The sequence below is a fragment of the Nannospalax galili genome, unplaced genomic scaffold (assembly GCF_000622305.1).
Source record: "Nannospalax galili isolate Female #2095 unplaced genomic scaffold, S.galili_v1.0 scaffold309, whole genome shotgun sequence".
NCBI lineage: Eukaryota > Metazoa > Chordata > Mammalia > Rodentia > Spalacidae > Nannospalax > Nannospalax galili.
Window position 1 is genome coordinate 2109063 of NW_008359589.1, and position 17518 is coordinate 2126580.

The 17518-nt window shown below is 50.9% G+C and overlaps 1 protein-coding gene across 2 annotated transcripts in view; it reads right to left on the reverse strand.

Annotated features, from left to right (window-relative positions):
- Cntn2 (contactin 2) overlaps positions 1 to 14691 on the reverse strand; it is a 30107-nt gene extending 15416 nt beyond the window's left edge. For both annotated transcript variants that reach the window (XM_029558781.1, XM_008823331.2), the window contains exons 1-7: positions 14457 to 14691; positions 5949 to 6097; positions 2106 to 2250; positions 1823 to 1998; positions 1526 to 1621; positions 991 to 1200; positions 604 to 703 (exon numbers count right to left, since the gene is read on the reverse strand). In XM_029558781.1, the coding sequence (XP_029414641.1) occupies positions 604 to 703; positions 991 to 1200; positions 1526 to 1621; positions 1823 to 1998; positions 2106 to 2250; positions 5949 to 6018 (797 nt within the window). In that variant the 5' untranslated portion in view covers positions 6019 to 6097; positions 14457 to 14691. The remainder of the gene's footprint in view (positions 1 to 603; positions 704 to 990; positions 1201 to 1525; positions 1622 to 1822; positions 1999 to 2105; positions 2251 to 5948; positions 6098 to 14456) is intronic.
- Between the last annotated feature and the right edge of the window lie 2827 nt (positions 14692 to 17518).

Consider the following 17518-nt stretch of genomic DNA (forward strand, 5'->3'; position numbering starts at 1 on the left):
TTTTTTTTCGAAGTCCAGTAATTCCACATAGCAGTGGCCAAGGAGCCCTGTTCTAGTGAAACCTTTCTTTGACAGAACACAAAAGAGGTTTTCTGTTGTAATTTTGAAATACCTAAAGTAACATTTATGTTACACTTGCTAAATGCTAGGTGCTGTTGTTCTTGGAGTCTGGTACATAATGACTCATCTAGTCCTTGTAACAACCCTACAAGGCAGGCACTGTTAGCATGACCATCTCCCAGTCAGGGAGTCCAGGTTGAGGCATTAGGTAGTTCGTCCAAGGTTTCCCAGTCAGTGAATGACGGAGCTAAGCTTTGAACCCACAGACCGGCCTGCACAGTGTGCTTCCTGCCTCCAGCTCTGGGTGCTCCTCAAGCTTCCTGGGCCTGCCATTTACTGTTGTTAGGACCATGTGATCTCCCATGCCCGTAAGGCCCTCAATTACAGAGCTGATTTCCATTGGGTGGTAGGTGATGCCATTGTATGCCCAGCATCCTGCTAGCCTTCTGACTTTGCCTTCTCTCATCCTGGGATCTCTCCTGTTCCTGGGGTGCTCTGAGAGCCTCTGGTCCCAGGGTACTCTCATCCGTCTGTGCTACTTACTTCCCAAAGGCAAAGCATTCCAGGGTGACCTGCTGCCCCACCAGCGCATAGGTCTCTGGGGGGAACCGGGCTTTGATGCTGGGTGCAAAGAGCCGGGGATCTGAGGAGCAAGAGGTTATGTCAATCATACACAAAGGACATTCCAGGGAGGCACTCCATGCTCAGGGTCTGTACCTTCCAGAGCTCACACATCTGGGTGGTATGGAGTCCCCAAGCGCTCCCTTGGGGCCTGGGGCAATGAGAGTCTGAGGCCTGGTATCAGGAACCCTGGGGCCCAGGCCTTGAGTTCCATGTTTTATGAGCTGCTTTTCTTGGTCTTAGGGAAACTCCATTTTCCTGTGCATGCTGACTCTTTCAGCCCCCTCCTCATAGCCCCACAGCCCTGACCTTCAGCAGCTAGGTTGAGCTGCGCAAACTTGCTAAAGACGCTCTTGGTAGAGAAATCCATGTGGCTGGTGGCCAGACAAGAGTAGTTGCCCAGGTCTGAGGCATTGGTCCGGGCGATATATAGGTTTCCTGTGGTCTGGGACACGAAGTGACGTCCATCCGTTGGGATGAAGTTGGGGAACTCATTGAGGAGCCAGCGGTAGGACAAACCTAGGATGTAGTGGGGAGTTTGAGGAAACCAGGGAACACTGGGTTCATACACAATCTGGGCAGGACCCCAACATGCTGGTAGGCATTCTCTTATGTGAGCTTGTAGCTCTGAACTGGGGCTGAGGAGACATCTAGAAGGAGATGACTTCAGTTCTAGTCTCAGGGTGCTAGATACTGGGGACACACCCTCAGGTACAGCTAGGAATGACATTCATTGAAAATCAGACTTACTACCTCCTATTCTATTCTTCCTCTCCTGAGCATTTAAAGCTCTTTTCTATAAACCCTCTCCCCAACCTAGCCCTGGCCCAAGGCCCCCACTTACCTGGGTAGTGGGCAGGTGGGTTACAGGGCAACATCACCCCCCAACCCTCATGGGTTTTCACTGGGTCTCGCTCCTCCTTGGAGAATTCCTGTAGAACTGGGGATGGAGAGCAGGGCTCAGGCACTTTCCTCTCAAGCCTGGGCCTCCCCAGCTCCTCTTCCATGGGGCAGAAGCAGTTACTTAGCATGTCATTTGTGGGAAGGAAAGCCTGACTTGAGGTTACCACCTGTCCTTTCTGGGCACCTTTTCCTGGCCCCATCTACCCATACCCCATGTCTTGGCTCCCCTGGGTCTCACAGCCAAAGCGGAGGACAGCCTCCCTGCTGACAACGGTGCCCACTGGGTTTGAGGCCAGGCACTGGTAGACACCGGCATCCTGTGCTTTGGTAGGGCTCATGATGACCAGATTTCCTCCCATCAGCTGGTGACGGGAACCAGGTTCCAGCTTCATCTCAGTGCCATTCATCTTCCACCTGCAGTAGGAAGGAGGGGCATGGTAGGGATGGGACCTCAGACCTGACTGGGTAGGGCTGATGTATGGCTTCCCAGGGCCTCCCAGCACCCAAGGTTGAGGATTCACCTATAGTTGGCTGGAGGACTGGCCCGGGCACGACACGCTAGCGTCACCTGCTCCTCTGTGGACTCCTCTGGGAATAGCAGGCCAACAGGCTGGTCTTCAAAGACAGGCCCAAAGGTAGCTGGGGATCCCAGGGCAGAACTCCATCCTGCAAACAGGGGATACCACCAGAGCCTCAGGACTTGAGCCAATTGAAGCCCAGCCTCAAGGGCATGCTATTCAGCATAAACTTGCCCATTTTCTTCACTGTCCAGTAAGTGGCCGTGGGTCACTGGTGGCTATTAAGAACTTGGAATGTGGCTAGGGAACCAAATTTTAAATTTAATTTTAATTAATTTAATTAAGTTAGCACCATCAGTCACTCACCCTGCAGTCACATATTAAGCACTTTCTGTATACCTGGCACTGGACTATGAAAATGAATCAGACCCATACTCCCTTTCCTTGAAGAATCTGGCAATTAGGGAAGGAAACAGAAAGCTGACCATGCAAGGGTGCCATGTCACAGTAGTTTAGGAACAGGATACTGGATGCTGGTACTTTAGGATCGTCTTTCTTCTTGAAAGAGCTTTCTCCTCTGCACTCAGCCATGTGCATACCTTCACCCTCCTCAAATGGAGCAGTTACTGCAGCCCTGGGAGACTCTTGTGAGCCTCACATAGGAGCTGACCTGCAGTTCTGATGCTTGAGAAATCACCAGCAGGAAACAGGACAAAGGGCCTGTATTTCTGGAGTAGTGCTCTTCTAGGGCAGTGTGGCCTAGAAGTGCTTGGTTGGGGGCTAGGCTGGGCCTCCAACCAACTGTGTGACCTCGAGCAAGTTTAGGCCCCTCTGAGGTTTATAAGGGACTAAATCACTAATAAACAAAGAGGGTCACTGAGGAGTAATAAAGATAGCATACTTCCTGCTTCTTCTTGTGAAAGGCCTGAGGGCTCCCCTTCTATCTAGCAGGAACAGATTAAAAAAAGGGAGAAAAGTTCCCTTTCCTCCAGCTAGTCCAGAGCAGTTCAGATAAAACCAAGGCCAGACCTGGACACCTCTTCATTTGGAGCCATAAACCTATCAGCCTTTTCTTCTTTTTTTTAAGTTGACCAATCTAAAATTAGGGGAAAGGAAACCACTAAAACCCTTAAAATCTGGATCTTGCCTAGGAGATGTTGGAGTCTCACTTCCGGAGTCATCCTATGAAAAGGAAAGAGTAGGAATTATACCTCCCAGGTCCATGACAGGATTCAGTCAGAGCACTGAATGGGCCTGGTGAGGGGGCAAGTTCAGCAACTGACTGCTGGACCCAGTTAGGGGCAGGGGTGGAGGTATAAGAAAGGCACAGTTTTATGAGCTGTGTCACAACTCCAGAAAAAGAGGTCATGGTTGCATGGCCAATCTGTCAGGCAGGTGATGCTGCTTGGCAAACAGGCGTCACACAGGTAGGAGTTTCTATCTAGCCCTGTCCCAGCCAGGCTTCAAGCACCGTTGTCCTCCCTCGCCATCAGGGAGAAAACTGGAAAGTATTTCACATTGCCTTAGCATTGTGGGGGCTTTACCACTGTGGGGTCAGGTGGGAGCCAGGCCCCCTAATTGGCTCCTACCTCTCATGCAGTCCACTTCAAGCCTTCCTTGTTGGGCCATAAGGGGGGGGGGCTCCATTAGCCAATTAGTGCCTCCTTTCTAGGGGCATCCAGCTGCCAGCCCTCTTCCAAGGGTGGTCCCTCTGCTACAGCTGAGGCTCATCTCTGGCCTCTTGGGAATGGGGGCAGCTGTTAAGCAGCTATCTGAATGAGGAAGGAGGCAGAACTCCCAGAATGACCTGGTGAAGGCTTCTTTTGTGCCACCCCCCTTCACTTGTCACTCTCCTTCACTGCTGCCTGGGGCCTCAGAGGAGGGGAGGTGACTGCACAGCTACTGCATCATCTCCGCTGGAAAGCCCAGCTTAATCCCGAGTTAATGATGATGGTGGAGGATAGGGACTTCCAGCCCCAGCTGGGGCTACCTGGAGGGGGAAGGGAAAAGAAGAGGGAGAAGAGAGAAGGGAGGAGGAGGGATGCGGAGGCAGTGGGGCTGATGGGAACCACCTTGTACGATAGCAGGGACCCAGTCTGGATGGTAGCGGGGCCTGGGATATGCTGGTACTTTAAGACTGTCTTTCTTCTTGAAAGAGCTTTCTCCTCTGCACTCAGCCGTGTGCACACCTTCACTCTCACTCCAATATGCACATGTACACACTTCCGTGTCTCATCTCACATGTCCTTACTGTCTCTCATATTGTACACATATTCACATACATATGCCTCTCTAAGCCACTCCAATGGCCAGATACACATCTTTACATCCATCTGTCCCATACAGGAACAGCTGCAAATAGCCCTTTCTGCTCATTATAAATGCATGTATTCATAAGTAGATGTATTCACTGACAATTATATCGTGATAAGAATAGGTGTTATCGGTCAAATTGCTTACTGTCCTCTGATATCTATTTCTTATAAGGCTCTGAAGAAGCAAAGAGTTATGCTTTCTTATCTTACCAACATGGAATTTAAGACTTGGATAAGTTTATAATTTGCCCCACCTCACAACAAGAAGCAAATCTGTCCTCACCCAGCCTTGCCTGCAGCCAGCATTTCTGATCACAGTGGCCACTATAGGCCTGAAATCAGAAGTTCTTTGGGGGAGGTTGTGAATCCCAGGAATCTGTAGGGGCCTGGGTAGAGGGCATCTAGATAGAGGCCACACCTGAATCACACCTCTATCCTGAAGCTCCACAGACATCCTCATACAGCCTCCACACCCCATAGCTAGACACATCTTTATCCCCTTCCTGCATGTGAGCATACACATACACATTCCTGGGCAAAGGCAGCCCTTCCTTTGTCCCTGTCCCACATGGCCTCAAACACTCCTGAATCCCCTGCTCTAGTAGCTCTTTTTCCCAGACCAGGCATCAGAGACCTTGAAGAGGGAGACAGAACTGCAGAGGTGAGATGTGAGGAAGCATGGCTGAGCCTAGAGGGCATGGCTGAATCTAGACGGTAGAGCTGAGTCTAGAGGCCATGGCTGAGCCTAGAGGCTGTGGGTGAGAGGGAGGGTCTGAACTCCAGGACTGCAGGTATGTGCTCCTTCTCCCTTGGAGCTCTTTGAAGAATAGAAACTTCTATTGACTTGGGTTGGGAGTTAGGCAGAACCAAGCATGGCCAGCTGTCCCCTCAGCTCCAGGAGCTCTCCAGCCCTGTTCTCTCCTTTCACTGCCTCCCACCTCCAAGCTGAAGCACGGGGACAAGAACCTTATGGGCTCCCCTGCCTAGTATGGTCTCTTTCTGCCCCTTTCCTGCCAGGTTGTCTCAAGGAGCCTCCCAGAATTCTGTGAGGTAGCTACTATCCCCTTTGTGTCCAAGATCCTGGATCCCTCTCTAGAACTTTCTAAATATGATGGCAGTGTCTCATGACCTGTGCTGTCCAAGGTGACTACTGAGCACTGGACACATGGCAAGAACAGCTGGGGACATCATTTTCATCTGGATCACATGTTAGCTCAGGAATGTACAGGGCGGTGCTGACCACAGTTCTAGGGGCTGCAGTTCTAATGGATTCAGTGGAGATCTAGTTGTGCCACCTCATGCTGTGTGACAGGGTAAGCCACTCCACCTCTCTGGGTCATTTTTCCATTGTGTACAAGTGTGCACAACAAGATAAAGATTCATTTCCTCTTCTCCCAACCTCAAAGGTAAGGTAAGATCCACAAATGGGAAAAGTTTAGCAAGGAAATGGCCTCAGTAATACAGAGCCAGTCATTTGTGTAACTGTCACCTAAGTGGTAGTAATGATTTAAACTATAATAGATGCTCTTACCTGGAGAGGACACCAGGGCCACAATGGCCAGCAGCAACAGGCATGGTTTTTTCCTGGTAGGTGTCCTCATGGTGGGTGTCCCAGGCAGGGCTCAGAGGAGGGGAGCCTAAACCCAGCTCCAGGAGAGTTGACTGGAAACTGAAAGACACCTAAGGAGACAGAGGAGGAGGACTCTGAATGGATCCCAGCTGCAAAACATCTGGCTAGTGCCTTACTTTCTTGCCTGGGCTGCTGAGAAGCACACATCTTCCCCAGGTCCCAGGGAGGGGCTTGGCTATTATCAAGGAGCTCTTCCAGGGCTGAGTACCTCCTGCAGCCCCCAGGGAATCTGGTTCTGCCTGGCACCCCTCCCACTTGCCAGCAGGTGCCGCTCAGGAAGAGAAAGCAGCACTAATTGGGAGGCAAGAACCCACCTGCCTGCCTCCTTGTCTGCCCTCATGATCCTGCCATGTAGGGAGGGGCCTGGAGAGCAGGGCCCATACCTGGGAAAGCCAGTGATATCTTCTTCTGATACCTGGGGATCAGGGCAAGTTTCCTCTCCCCCTCTCCTACAGCTGCCTGGGTGGGGGCCACTAGGCCTCTCAGTAGCTAAATGCGCTCCAGAGCAGCCCTGTTTTTCTCACAGTGAGAGAAACTTCATGACTCATCCATACCCAAGTCAGAGTGCCCAAGTAAGGCACCTAGCTGTGTTGCATGGAGTCATGACCTTGGTCCCATTAGCCACACTCTCACCACTTTAAAGGGCTCAGCGACCTTCTGTGCTGCAAGCCTTAATGCAACTCCCAGAGAAGCTGCTTTCTTACACTGGGATGGTAGAGATTCAGTAATCAGCCCAGGCAGGGCACAAAGAACAGAGCAGTGTCCTGAGAGACAGGGACCTCATTTTGAGGGACAGGGTCACCCTCCCATCTATTCCTCCCCTGAAAGGCTTCCTGAGTTCTAGGGGATTCTTTCAGGGGCTGCCCTCCAGGTATTGGGATATGCTTGGTAACCGGAGCCTATGGCACCTTGGAGCTGCCACAGGGCCAGAGCACCAGGCTGCAGATTCTACCAGCCCTCCCTGCCTGCCCACAGGTGACTCAGGGTGAGGCAGGGGCCGGCAGGCAGGCTTTCCCACTAACTGTCTGTGGAGCCCTGCTGTCTGCATCTGTGTCCTGTGTGGAATTGCTCTTTCATGTCCTTCAACTTTGGCACTCTGATACACCCAGAAAAAGACAGGGCTAGGACCCCTGCCCTATGGGCAGGAAAGGAAGGCTGCGACTCAGGATGCATCACCTCCCACTCCACTCCATAGAAAGAGCTCTCCAGCCATCCCTCACCTGGGCTCCCCCTACCTTTCCTACCTCCAGCAGCCTGAAGACAAGGGAAGAGCTAGGGCCTGGCAGGGGGATGTGGCAAGGATCCTGGGCAGAGTTAAGAAGCAGGATGTGGGGGCTAGAGCAGAGGTAATCACTCCCCATGTGATCCCAGGCTTATACTGGACTCCTCTTGTCAGGTAGTGTACCTAGGTGCCAGACCCCAACTTCCTTCCCCTCATCCTTGATACTCTTAGTTCTAAACTCGAGTCCAAATACTTGGCATTTCCCTGGCACCCCTAACCCCTAGAACACCCATCTTCTTTTCCCTGTAGCACCCTGCTGAAGTAAGGTGTCCTCATGCTGCAGGTTACTGTTCACACTTCACCTGCCTGCTAGTACCCAAGATGCTCCAGTCTGAATATAGAATTCTTCTCTGCTCTTGATGACACCCTTGGTCATCAGAAGCTCCTGCCTGAGAAGCTGTTTGTCTCTGATGAAAAAGTGTCCCCAAAGAGGAGAGACTGAGAACTGTCCATCTTGAGAGTACCTGGCCCTCAAAGTATCTGGCACATAATAGATGTTACTTGTGTTTTGCATTCAACTGATTGAGAATCATTGTGGGAGCCAGTGGACACACATGCACATGCGCACACATGTGTGTTCATATACATTCCCTCACAATGGGGCCCAGCATAAGCCTGACTAGATTGACAGGGTTTCAGTCCTCTGTGGAGCAGCCCAGGGAAAATGGTATACATGTACTCCCACACATGGAGGTCTTTGGGATAAACAGGGCATCTTGTCCCAGGAAATCTCACAAATACACCTCTGGATACCACACAAATGCATGGCGTTATCTTTAACATAGGGAGGTGCTGGCACAGTTTGAAGCCCCCCAGGATTAAGAATCTGATAGATAAGAGTTGGTAATACTAACTTCATCTCTCCCTCTCTGTCTTTTAAAAAATATTTCATTTATTTATTTATTTATTTATTTATTATTTATTTTGGTCTCTTTGAGACAGGGTCTCCTTATAGCCCCAGGTGTCCTGGAACTCACTATGTAAACCAGGGTGGCCTCGAACTCACAAAGATCCACCTGCCTCTGCCTCCCAAGTGCTGGGATTAAAGGCGTGCACCACCATGCCCAGCCTCCCTAGCTGGCCTGGACTTTCTATGTAGACCAGGCTGGCCTCCATCTCACAGAGATCTGCCTGCCTCTGCCTCCCAAGTGCTGGATTAAAGAAGTGTACCACCATACCTGGCTCTGATTTTATTTTTAATTATGTGTACTTGTGGTGTAAGTGGGTATGTGCATGTGAGTGCAGAGGCTGTGGATGGTGAAAAAGGGCATTGGCTCTCCTGGAGCTGGAGTTACAGATGGTTATGAGATACTCAACATGAATACTGGGAACCTAACTCAGGTCCTCTGCAAAGGCAGTGCACACTCTTAACTGCTGAGCTTTACAGCTCCGTGGTCTTAAGCAAGTTTTTCCCCCTGGTGGAGCTTCAGTCTTCTCATGGGCAAAATGGGAATTGTGTGGGCATCACAGAGTGGCTCTGTGGTAACATGATGTACCAGGATCCCCTGGGGTGTTTTTCAAGCAGCTGTTAATCTCCAGGTCATATGGACCTGTATTCTGCCACAATGGAGACAGAGGGGAGCAGATGACTCCAGACCCCTCCCCACTCTATCCACCTCATCTCCTGGACTTTCCCAGGAGGTTCCCTTGTTAGGGAGCTTGTTAGGGAGCTTCTCTGGGAACCGAGAAGTTGCTTGTCATTCTCTCCTGCCCTTTGTCCCAGTCCTGGAAGCTCAATGTAGGGACAAGGGGCTTGGACAGAGGTGGAAATCACAGTGGTCACCTCCACTCTGGAGTGGTCAGGATTTTGTATTGTCTTTCTGGTGTTGACTGTAGATTGTAGACAATTTAATCCCATCACTCATCTTAAACTTTAGTTTAATCCAGGCTTTTATCCAGGCCCTTGAGGGACCAAGCCCTGTAGTCTGGCAACCTTAGGGTAGATGTGTGTGGAATCAGGAGGATGTTGGGTTTCACTGTGATCAGATGTAGGTTGAGCTCCACTCCCCTGGGTAAACTAACATGAACAAACGTGCAGGTCTGGGTGAGTGGTTGGGGCTTGCTGCTTCTATGAAGGTGAGGCAGCCAGCAGCCAGCCATGCCTTGCACTCATTTCTATTACTGTGCTTATTTGTGTATACTATATTTAGAGACGAGGTCTGTGTCTCAAACCCACAATCCTCCTGCAGCAGCCCCTCAAATGCTGGAATCACAGAAATGTGATACCACACCCAGCCCCATTATAGTGTTCAGTGATTACTGCTGAGCACAGGGAGACACTAACAGAGATACTCCCTTTCTGGTGTTCCCTGATCAGCTGAGAGTAGCTATGAGCTATGCTTTCAAGTTCAGAGACCAGTCATCTCACACTGTCTGCCCTATGACACATTATAGAATGCCCAGGATGGTGAAAGCTATTTTGTCAGTAGTGAGGCTGGAGTGGAGCTATGCCAGATTGAGCCTGCCAGTTCTGAGCCAGCCAAGCCTTGCCCAGGCCAGCTGCCCTGGTGCAGGGGTATAGGCACAGGCTGCCACAGGCTGGTACCATTAGGGGCTGGTCCTATGAAGGACTAGCACATGGGGTATAGGCCATCAGAGGCTCAGGGACACAGAGTAGCTGGCTGAAGTTCCCAGCCCAGGAAACAAAGGGTCTGGGGGACAGCTGGAAGAGAGCAGACTATGAGCTAGAATTCAGCACACAATAGGGTTTCCTGGCTAAGGATATTCACATGGAGCCAGTTAAAAACTAAAGGTACATAGCCCAGCAGGCATTTTGCTGCCTCCTGGGATGCTCAGCTCTGGTCCCAAAGGATAATTGAAGGACATGGCAGTACTGCATGCAGAGTGGTGGGAAGGGAGGGGTTTGCAACATAGTAAAGAACAGAGTTGGATTGAGTGTCAGCCTTTAAGTTACTGCAGGAGCCCCTCATGTCCTCACCTCAGCCTCTGTCCTTTAGCATGGCTCAGGAGTTATAGGGTAGGTTATTGAGCATCCCTAACTAGTACAACCTGAGTTTCTGCCTCAGTCTCTGAATCTCAGTTTCTCTTCTGTAAAATGGGGACAAGAAGGGTAGGAGTCACCTCAGGGGATGATGGTCAGAGCCATGCCTGGGCCACTGCCAATGCATAGGAAAGATTGGATCTTGTAACTAAGCCCCTCCCATACCCCCCCCCCATGAGTCCACACACAATGCTTCTGTGTGAGTCAGACTTGCTGACTCTGTCAAAGTGCTAAGGACAAGGACACATGTGCCGTCTTCCAGGCAGGCCTTTTTCTTGCATCCCACAGGTGCAGTGATACTAGGTAAACCCCAGCAGTTGCTCTAGACTAGGGCACAGGGACACCCCAATGGCAGACTTGTACCCAATTTAGGGGACAACACGGCCTCAGTGTGCCCATGGCTCTCTCAGGGACTCTCATATACACATCTCCCGCGTCAGGGGTGGAGGGAGATGGAGTTCAGCACCTGTCCTCTGCCTAGGATGGGGATTGCCACCTGGTAGCACCTCTGAAACCCAGAGATTGTCAATCACCCCACAGCTGACTGGGAGGATAGGGCTCTGGGAAGGGTGTGGAGGCTGGGGTGCTCAGCATGCTGGGCCAGGCAGCAATGGGGGTGGGGAAGGGCCTGATCTGGAGAGGTGCTTAGGGTGGATGTGGATGTGGACCCTCAGCCCCAAATGAAGGATGGAGAAATTTCTTAGTCTCTCTATGCTCCCTTGGCCTGTTTCCTCATTGGCTTGTCTCTGTGTTTGAAGCTGGTTCCTGAAGCCTCATCACAGGTGCTGGTAAGTCCTTAGGGGACACTGTGACTTCAGCACTGCATGGAGGAGTCTGGCCCTTGGTCTGCAGCCATAGAAGAGTGAGGAGTGGACCAAAGAGGAGGGATGAAGGTTTTCTTAGTGTGTGACTAGGAACCAGCCATCCTAGACCTTCAGTTTTCCCACCTGCTAGCCCTTCTCTATGTGTGGTGTGGGGTAACAAGTGAGAGCCTTGAAAGAAGGATCCTCCCATTTTTTGCAGGGCTGGGGATCAACTTCAGAGCCTCACATATACAAGACGAGTTCTTCCACTGAGTTATACCCTCAGTCCTCAGAAAGATCCCTTTGTAAAACTCCAGGAATAAGAATAGTTGTTTCCACTTGTTTCAGGAAGAGTCCCTCAGATATTAGCAGAGTTTTTATATGCCTACTTGCTCTGCTGGAAGGTTCCCCCAGCTCTCAGACAGTTTCCTGCAGGCTGGGGAAGGGCAGCTATATAGCAGAAAGGCACTCTCTTGCTAAATGCAGGTGGGACCTCAAAGTCTTGGGAGTTGGCAGACATTGAGAGGATGTAGGCTCCCTCTGGAGAAGACTCCGCAGTTTCATCTGGATGGGTGCTGTAAGCAGGGAGTGACTGGTTTCTGCAGTTAAGTAGGGGACCAAATGGTTGAGAAAGATGTTGAGGTGTATTTGAGAGTGTCCTGGGATAGATGGTGCTCAGGTTTCGGGTAAGGATATTATACACTTTTGCTTTTGGTTGCATCTTTTTTTTTTTTTTCTGGAAACAAAGAAACGTGAGGTTCATTTTGTAGCAAGGACTTATTAAACCACCCAGAGGAACTCTTTCCTCCAGGATGGTGGAATCAACCCCAGTAATGCTCCAGGTTAGTAACAGTCCCTGGGGTTTGGTCTAGATGAGGGCAGTCAGTGGTCCTCTTGAAAGAGAAGAAAAGCAAGACTGTGGGGAGGGTATAAAAGATGCCCCTATTTACCATTTGAAAGAAGATTGTCTAAGGCTAGAATAAATGTACTAGAGAGCCAGTCCAACTTCTAGGAATGACTATCTCAAACCTTGGTGCTATGTATAGGCACACCTTTACTCCCTGCACTTAGGAGGCAGAAGCAGGCAGATCTCTATTAGATTGAGGCCAACCTGGTCTACATAGCGAGTTCCAAGCCAGCCTTGTCTCAAGAAACAAAACAAAAAAAATAAAAAAGCAAAACTTGGACCCAACACTGACCCCAGTTCTGTAGCCATTGATAGAGTCATGTTGCAGGAGGTTGTCCTGTGGCTCAGCTTTCTGCTTACAAGTATCTTCTGCTCATCTAAGTCCCTTCTAATTCCTAACATTTTGATGCCAAACCCCAGGAGAGTGTTCTAACCCTGGAGAGAGTTAAAACTCCTAATTCCTAACACGTCATGCTTCAGTGGCACATTCTTTGCTCTGATCCCTCCCTGTGTTGATAAGTCACTTCTTCCCTGAACCCCTCCTGCCTCCCTTTGGCTATAGAAGTCCCTCTAAAAACACAAATACCATCCATATCCATACTTAGAGATCAGCTTTGAAACATGCTTTCTCATCATCATTTGACCTGAGGAAGCTTCTGGCAGAGGGACCTTGTACTCTTCAAGTCACCCCAGATGTCCAACTGATAGTAAGAAGCAGGCTTGGGTTCACCCTTTTGTGTGTGCACTCTTGAGGAGCCAGCAAATGTCTGTACAAGGCAAGATACACAGCTATCCTGTGGAGCAGGACACACAACTATCCTGTGGACATAGTCTGTCCAGCAGCCCCATCCATACCCCTGGGCAGCCTACCTCTGATCCATACTCCTCACACTTGAGAGGACAAGGGCAGTGTTTCCAGGGGGCAAGTGGACCTTGAGTGCCTTAGATGCCATAAGCTCAGGAGCCTCCAATCTGACTGTCTCATCTCCTATCTGTCTTACCTCCTGTCTGCCTCTGGTTGAAGATTCCCATAGGGACAGTAAAAAGAACTTAGACCTGTGGAGGAAGTACTCAGCGGTTCTTCCAGAGCCCGGCTCTCTGAAGTTAGCTTGGGGCCCCTTGGGAGGAGCCGAATGCCCCTGACTGAACCAGAACCTCTTCGTCCAGAAGCCAGGAAACAGGGCACCTGTTTTGACCTCCAGCCATTTCCCAGCCCCACCTCTGGAGTGTCAGCTACACTCCTCACCCGCAAGCCTACTCTTACTGCTCTTACTGTCTACCAGAGTCCCTTAGAGTAGGACATGGGACAGGCAGCAGAAAGCATCAGAGGCTAAGTGGATGGTGGCATCTGACCAGAGGCTTGGGAGAGCCGCTTTAAACAGCTGCTGCTCAGGACCAGTGTATGGACAGTTCCTGCCTCCTAGGCAGAAGGAGCCATTGATTAAACCCTCTCTTGTCCAGGCCTGTCATAGCATGCACAGCTACTCCCGGATGGTCACAATAGTTACCACATGTCCTAACAACTTTGGCAGCTTTTCTTTGGAGGCAGGGGAAAAGCTCAGCCCCTCACCAAAACCCCTACCCCAGGCTGCAGGGTGCAGACTGCCTGAGCAGCCCAAGACTCTTCCATAGGCACTGCCTCATCTTAGCCTCTTTCTCCCGAGCCCTGGCACCAGGGCTGCAGCTCTGGACTCCCCTTGGCTGAAGCTGCTTCCCTCCCCAGTCCATTACATAAGCCATAAGGCTGGGCAGAGGGGTTGCACCTCTGTCTAGAATCCCCTGGAAAGCCAAACTTTGAACAAATTCTGCCCTCCCATCAGTGAGATTGAAGGGGAGGGATCTGAGGAGAAGACAAGGTTGAGGAGGGAGGAGGGGAAAGGAACTGCAGCCTGGGCCTTCTACCTCACCCTTGGCATGGGACCTGCCTCAGTTTCTCTTCTCCCCAATGCTAGCTCCTGGACAACCTTTGCCAAACTTGTGCTCTCCTCTCTCTTCTCTTCCACAACCTCCCTCACTGTTCAGCAAGCTTTTTCAAAGAGGCCACCCAGCAGAAGCAGCCCTCAGGTGACCCTAAATCTGAGAACTCAGGCTCAGTTCCACCCAGGGTCTTCCAGGGGGAGGCCAGAGCCTGGCCTTACAGAGTAGCCTGGTACTGGCTATGGCCTAGGAGTGCCAGATCAGATTTCTAGACACTCCTGGGGACTAGCTTCCAGAGCCGGTAAGCCAGGCCCTGCAGAATGCTACCCACGTAGACAGGATGAGGAAGAGCCTGACGGGTGGCCACTGTGCGCTTGGGTGAGAAGGTCCCTGCCTGCTCCCAAGTTTCAAGGGAGACATTCGCAAGGACTGAGCCCCTACCAGAACAGCACTCTGGGAGGCCGCCGGACTGGATAAGACAAAAGCGGTTGGCACTTACCTGGAGTGCAGGAAGGATGTTAGCTGGACACTGCTGCAGCGGGTAAGAGGGCCCTGCCGCCAGCCTCTGAGCTCCTCCGCCCGGTCGGCCTCAGCCCCTGGCTGTCCTGGCACGGCGGGTGAGGGTGAGTATATGTGTGCGCGCCCCGAGCCACTGCAGCATCTCTGCATCAAGATGCGCTCCTCCCTCTCGCAGGCTCCGCTCACTGGCTGGCTCCACTCCTCAGCCAACGCTCGGCCGGAGATGGCTTCCTCTGCCCCCTCCCACCCCGCGGTCCCCACCCTTCTGGCTTTACCTCATTTGCTGTCATTTAAGGACCAGGGAGCCGAGCCTGAGCGCCCGCCCCGCTTCCATCATGTTTGGCCAGTTCCGCGCCCAGCCCAGTGCTGACGGGGCTGCGGAGAGGTGCGCCGAGGAGGCAACAAAGAAAGTGTCTCTTGCTCGTGAAATCATGAAGCCACAGGGGCCCCAGGCTTCTTGCTTCCTCCCTTCCCCAGTCCCTTGTTGGAGGAAGGGATCCACATCAAACCCAATTTTCCGTGTGGGGCAGCGTGATGGAGGGACCAACTCTGTCACCCCTGCCCCTCCCCTATCACGTTCCTCTTCATTGTTTTCTTTGCTCAGAAGTAATACTGGGCTTTTTGTCAAAATAGCCAAACCTTAAGAGAAATTTATTCTCTTAGCGAAAGTCCATAACCGCCACCCTTAATTTGAGTACCTGTCTCTAGGTTTATATTTTCATGTACACTACAAGGGTTATCAGTATTATTTTATGAAAATAGCATCACAAAATACATCATGATTTACAAAATACATTTAACTATACAATTAAGTTTGGATACACATGAATTCAGGCCCATTTAAAATCAATCAGCAGTGTGATGTCATGAAAAGATGATGTCACTGGACTTAGGGCTCTGAGGATGTGAAGGGATCTCTGTGCTTTTGTTATTGACTGGCTGTGTGTATTTAGTTAAGTGCCTTGACTTCTTTCAGCCTTATTGGTAATCTAGAAGGGTTTAAGATGGCCAAGGTCTCTGCAAGCTCTGAGATTGGAGGTGCTCACCCTGGGCAGTGGTATGCCTCTCCTGCCCTGCCCTGTCACAGGAAGCCCAGGAAGTCTAGGGCTTCCAGGCAAAGGGACTAGCCATCTGCAGCAGCAGTCATCCTTGTCAGACTGTCACTGTTGTCTCACCCCCCTCTGATCTGCCTGCTGTCCAGGGCAAAACTGGTGTGTGGCCCAGATGCTGCAACAGCTGGCAGGGCCAGCCAGCCTCAATTTTAAATGCTATACCTGTCAAACATGAGCATGGCTCTGCTGTGTCTTCCCGAATGACCAGTGTCTGGAGTCCTGGGCAGGTGTGAAGGGTTTGAAAAAGAAGAGGAGCGGGACCCAAATGCTTGTCAGAGACCAGTCCCTCCTTTCTTTCAGTGTCCCTTCCAGAGTTCACCTCTTCCAGAGTTCACCTTCTTTGTGCTTCACTGGCGATAACTGCATATCAACAACCTCCCCCCAAGCCGAATATCTTGCCCCTGCTCTCATGGTCCTTTTCTATCTCTTTGTGGTAGGCATACTGCCCATGAGCTCCCAAGGCAAGCTGTACCTGGTGACACCTTTCAAGTCAGCCTTACTCTGTCCAGAGGCTCTGCAAGGTCTTGCCAGAAGACAGCAGGGGCAGGTCCTCGCCAAGCCAGACATGTTTGCTGCTGTGAGTGGATAAGCCAGGGGTCTGGAACTGTTTGCAAGGATTGTCTTAGACCAAGACAGCTGTCTTAGTGACTCTGTTTTCGGATGACTTCTGCCCTTGTGGTGGGGACCAAGTTCCTGGGGAGGGTTATTAGTGTCAGCAAATTTGTTCTCAAAGTCGCTGTCAGATCCCTATGTAGCTAGTGTGCCCCACCCCAGGTGGATTTTGATAGGCAGAGTGGAAATAAGAATGTTTACCAAACCAGGACCTCAGAAAGATAGCTGCCAAATTTGTCTTCTCATTTGTATGGAGTGCTCCATTGAGCTTGATCCAGATGAAGTTGTTTTTTTTTTCTCCTTTTTTTTTTGCATCAGAGATCTTCAGTTGTCCTCAGAATGGCATGCTTCTGTTCTAAGGAGTATATGAGGAAGGAATGTGGGGGTCCAGGCAGAGCCTTGTCACAGGGCTCCATTAGTTTGATAATAGCAGAAGTGCTGTCTGTATCAAATGTCTCCAAAAGGCCAGAAGTTGTGCTAAGAGCTTTACCCAAGTCAGGTGGTTCACCTGGCAGGTACGCATGGTTCTCCTCCTCTTTCTCCTCCTTATTCCTCACCTGATGCTAGCAGTAGGCAGGTAAAATATCAGGGCAGGACAAGGGAGCTGACTCAAGGCTCCTTGCTTAACCCTTTGCTGTGGACACCAACTGCCTACTGTCCTTTTTTATATGGGAATGGTTTCCTGTTATGGGTGCCTATCAGAGCCTGGAATCGCATGTGGCTGACCATCAGGGGCAACTCCCCTTTCTATGGAGATTCAGTTCAACTCTGAGTTGCCCAGAGCACCTGACCTCCAAATTGAGCTTCCACAGCCTCCCAAATGGAGCCAAGAAGGGCCAGCAGAAGATATCCAAGTAGCTAATCAAATGGGTCACTGTTTTGACTGTAAATATTTGGTGTCCCAGGGGAGGCTCAGGAAGTATTCTGAGGACCACTCAACCCTTCCTAGGCCATCTGCTTTTGTCTGCCTTAGCCTCACCAGATCAATAGCACTGGAGTCCAGAGGACCTCCATTGGTTCACAAGGGTCTCGGACCCAGTTACAGGGGACAAGTGAGGATGATGAGAGACCTTGTGGTGGCCTGTGGGCACTGGTGGCTTTGTGATGTCTTTCTTCACCAGCCCTCATTTCCTTATCTCCTCTCCTGGCTTTGCTAAGCCACCAGCATAGCTGCCTCTGGTTTGGATACTGCACTCTTTTCTGGAGCTCCCACAATTTCATGCATTCATACAGTAGCACCTCTCTTTAGAATGATGGGGACTCAAGAACCAGAAAATCTGGCCTGTCTTCAAGTACTCTTAATCTTTTCAGAAGCAGT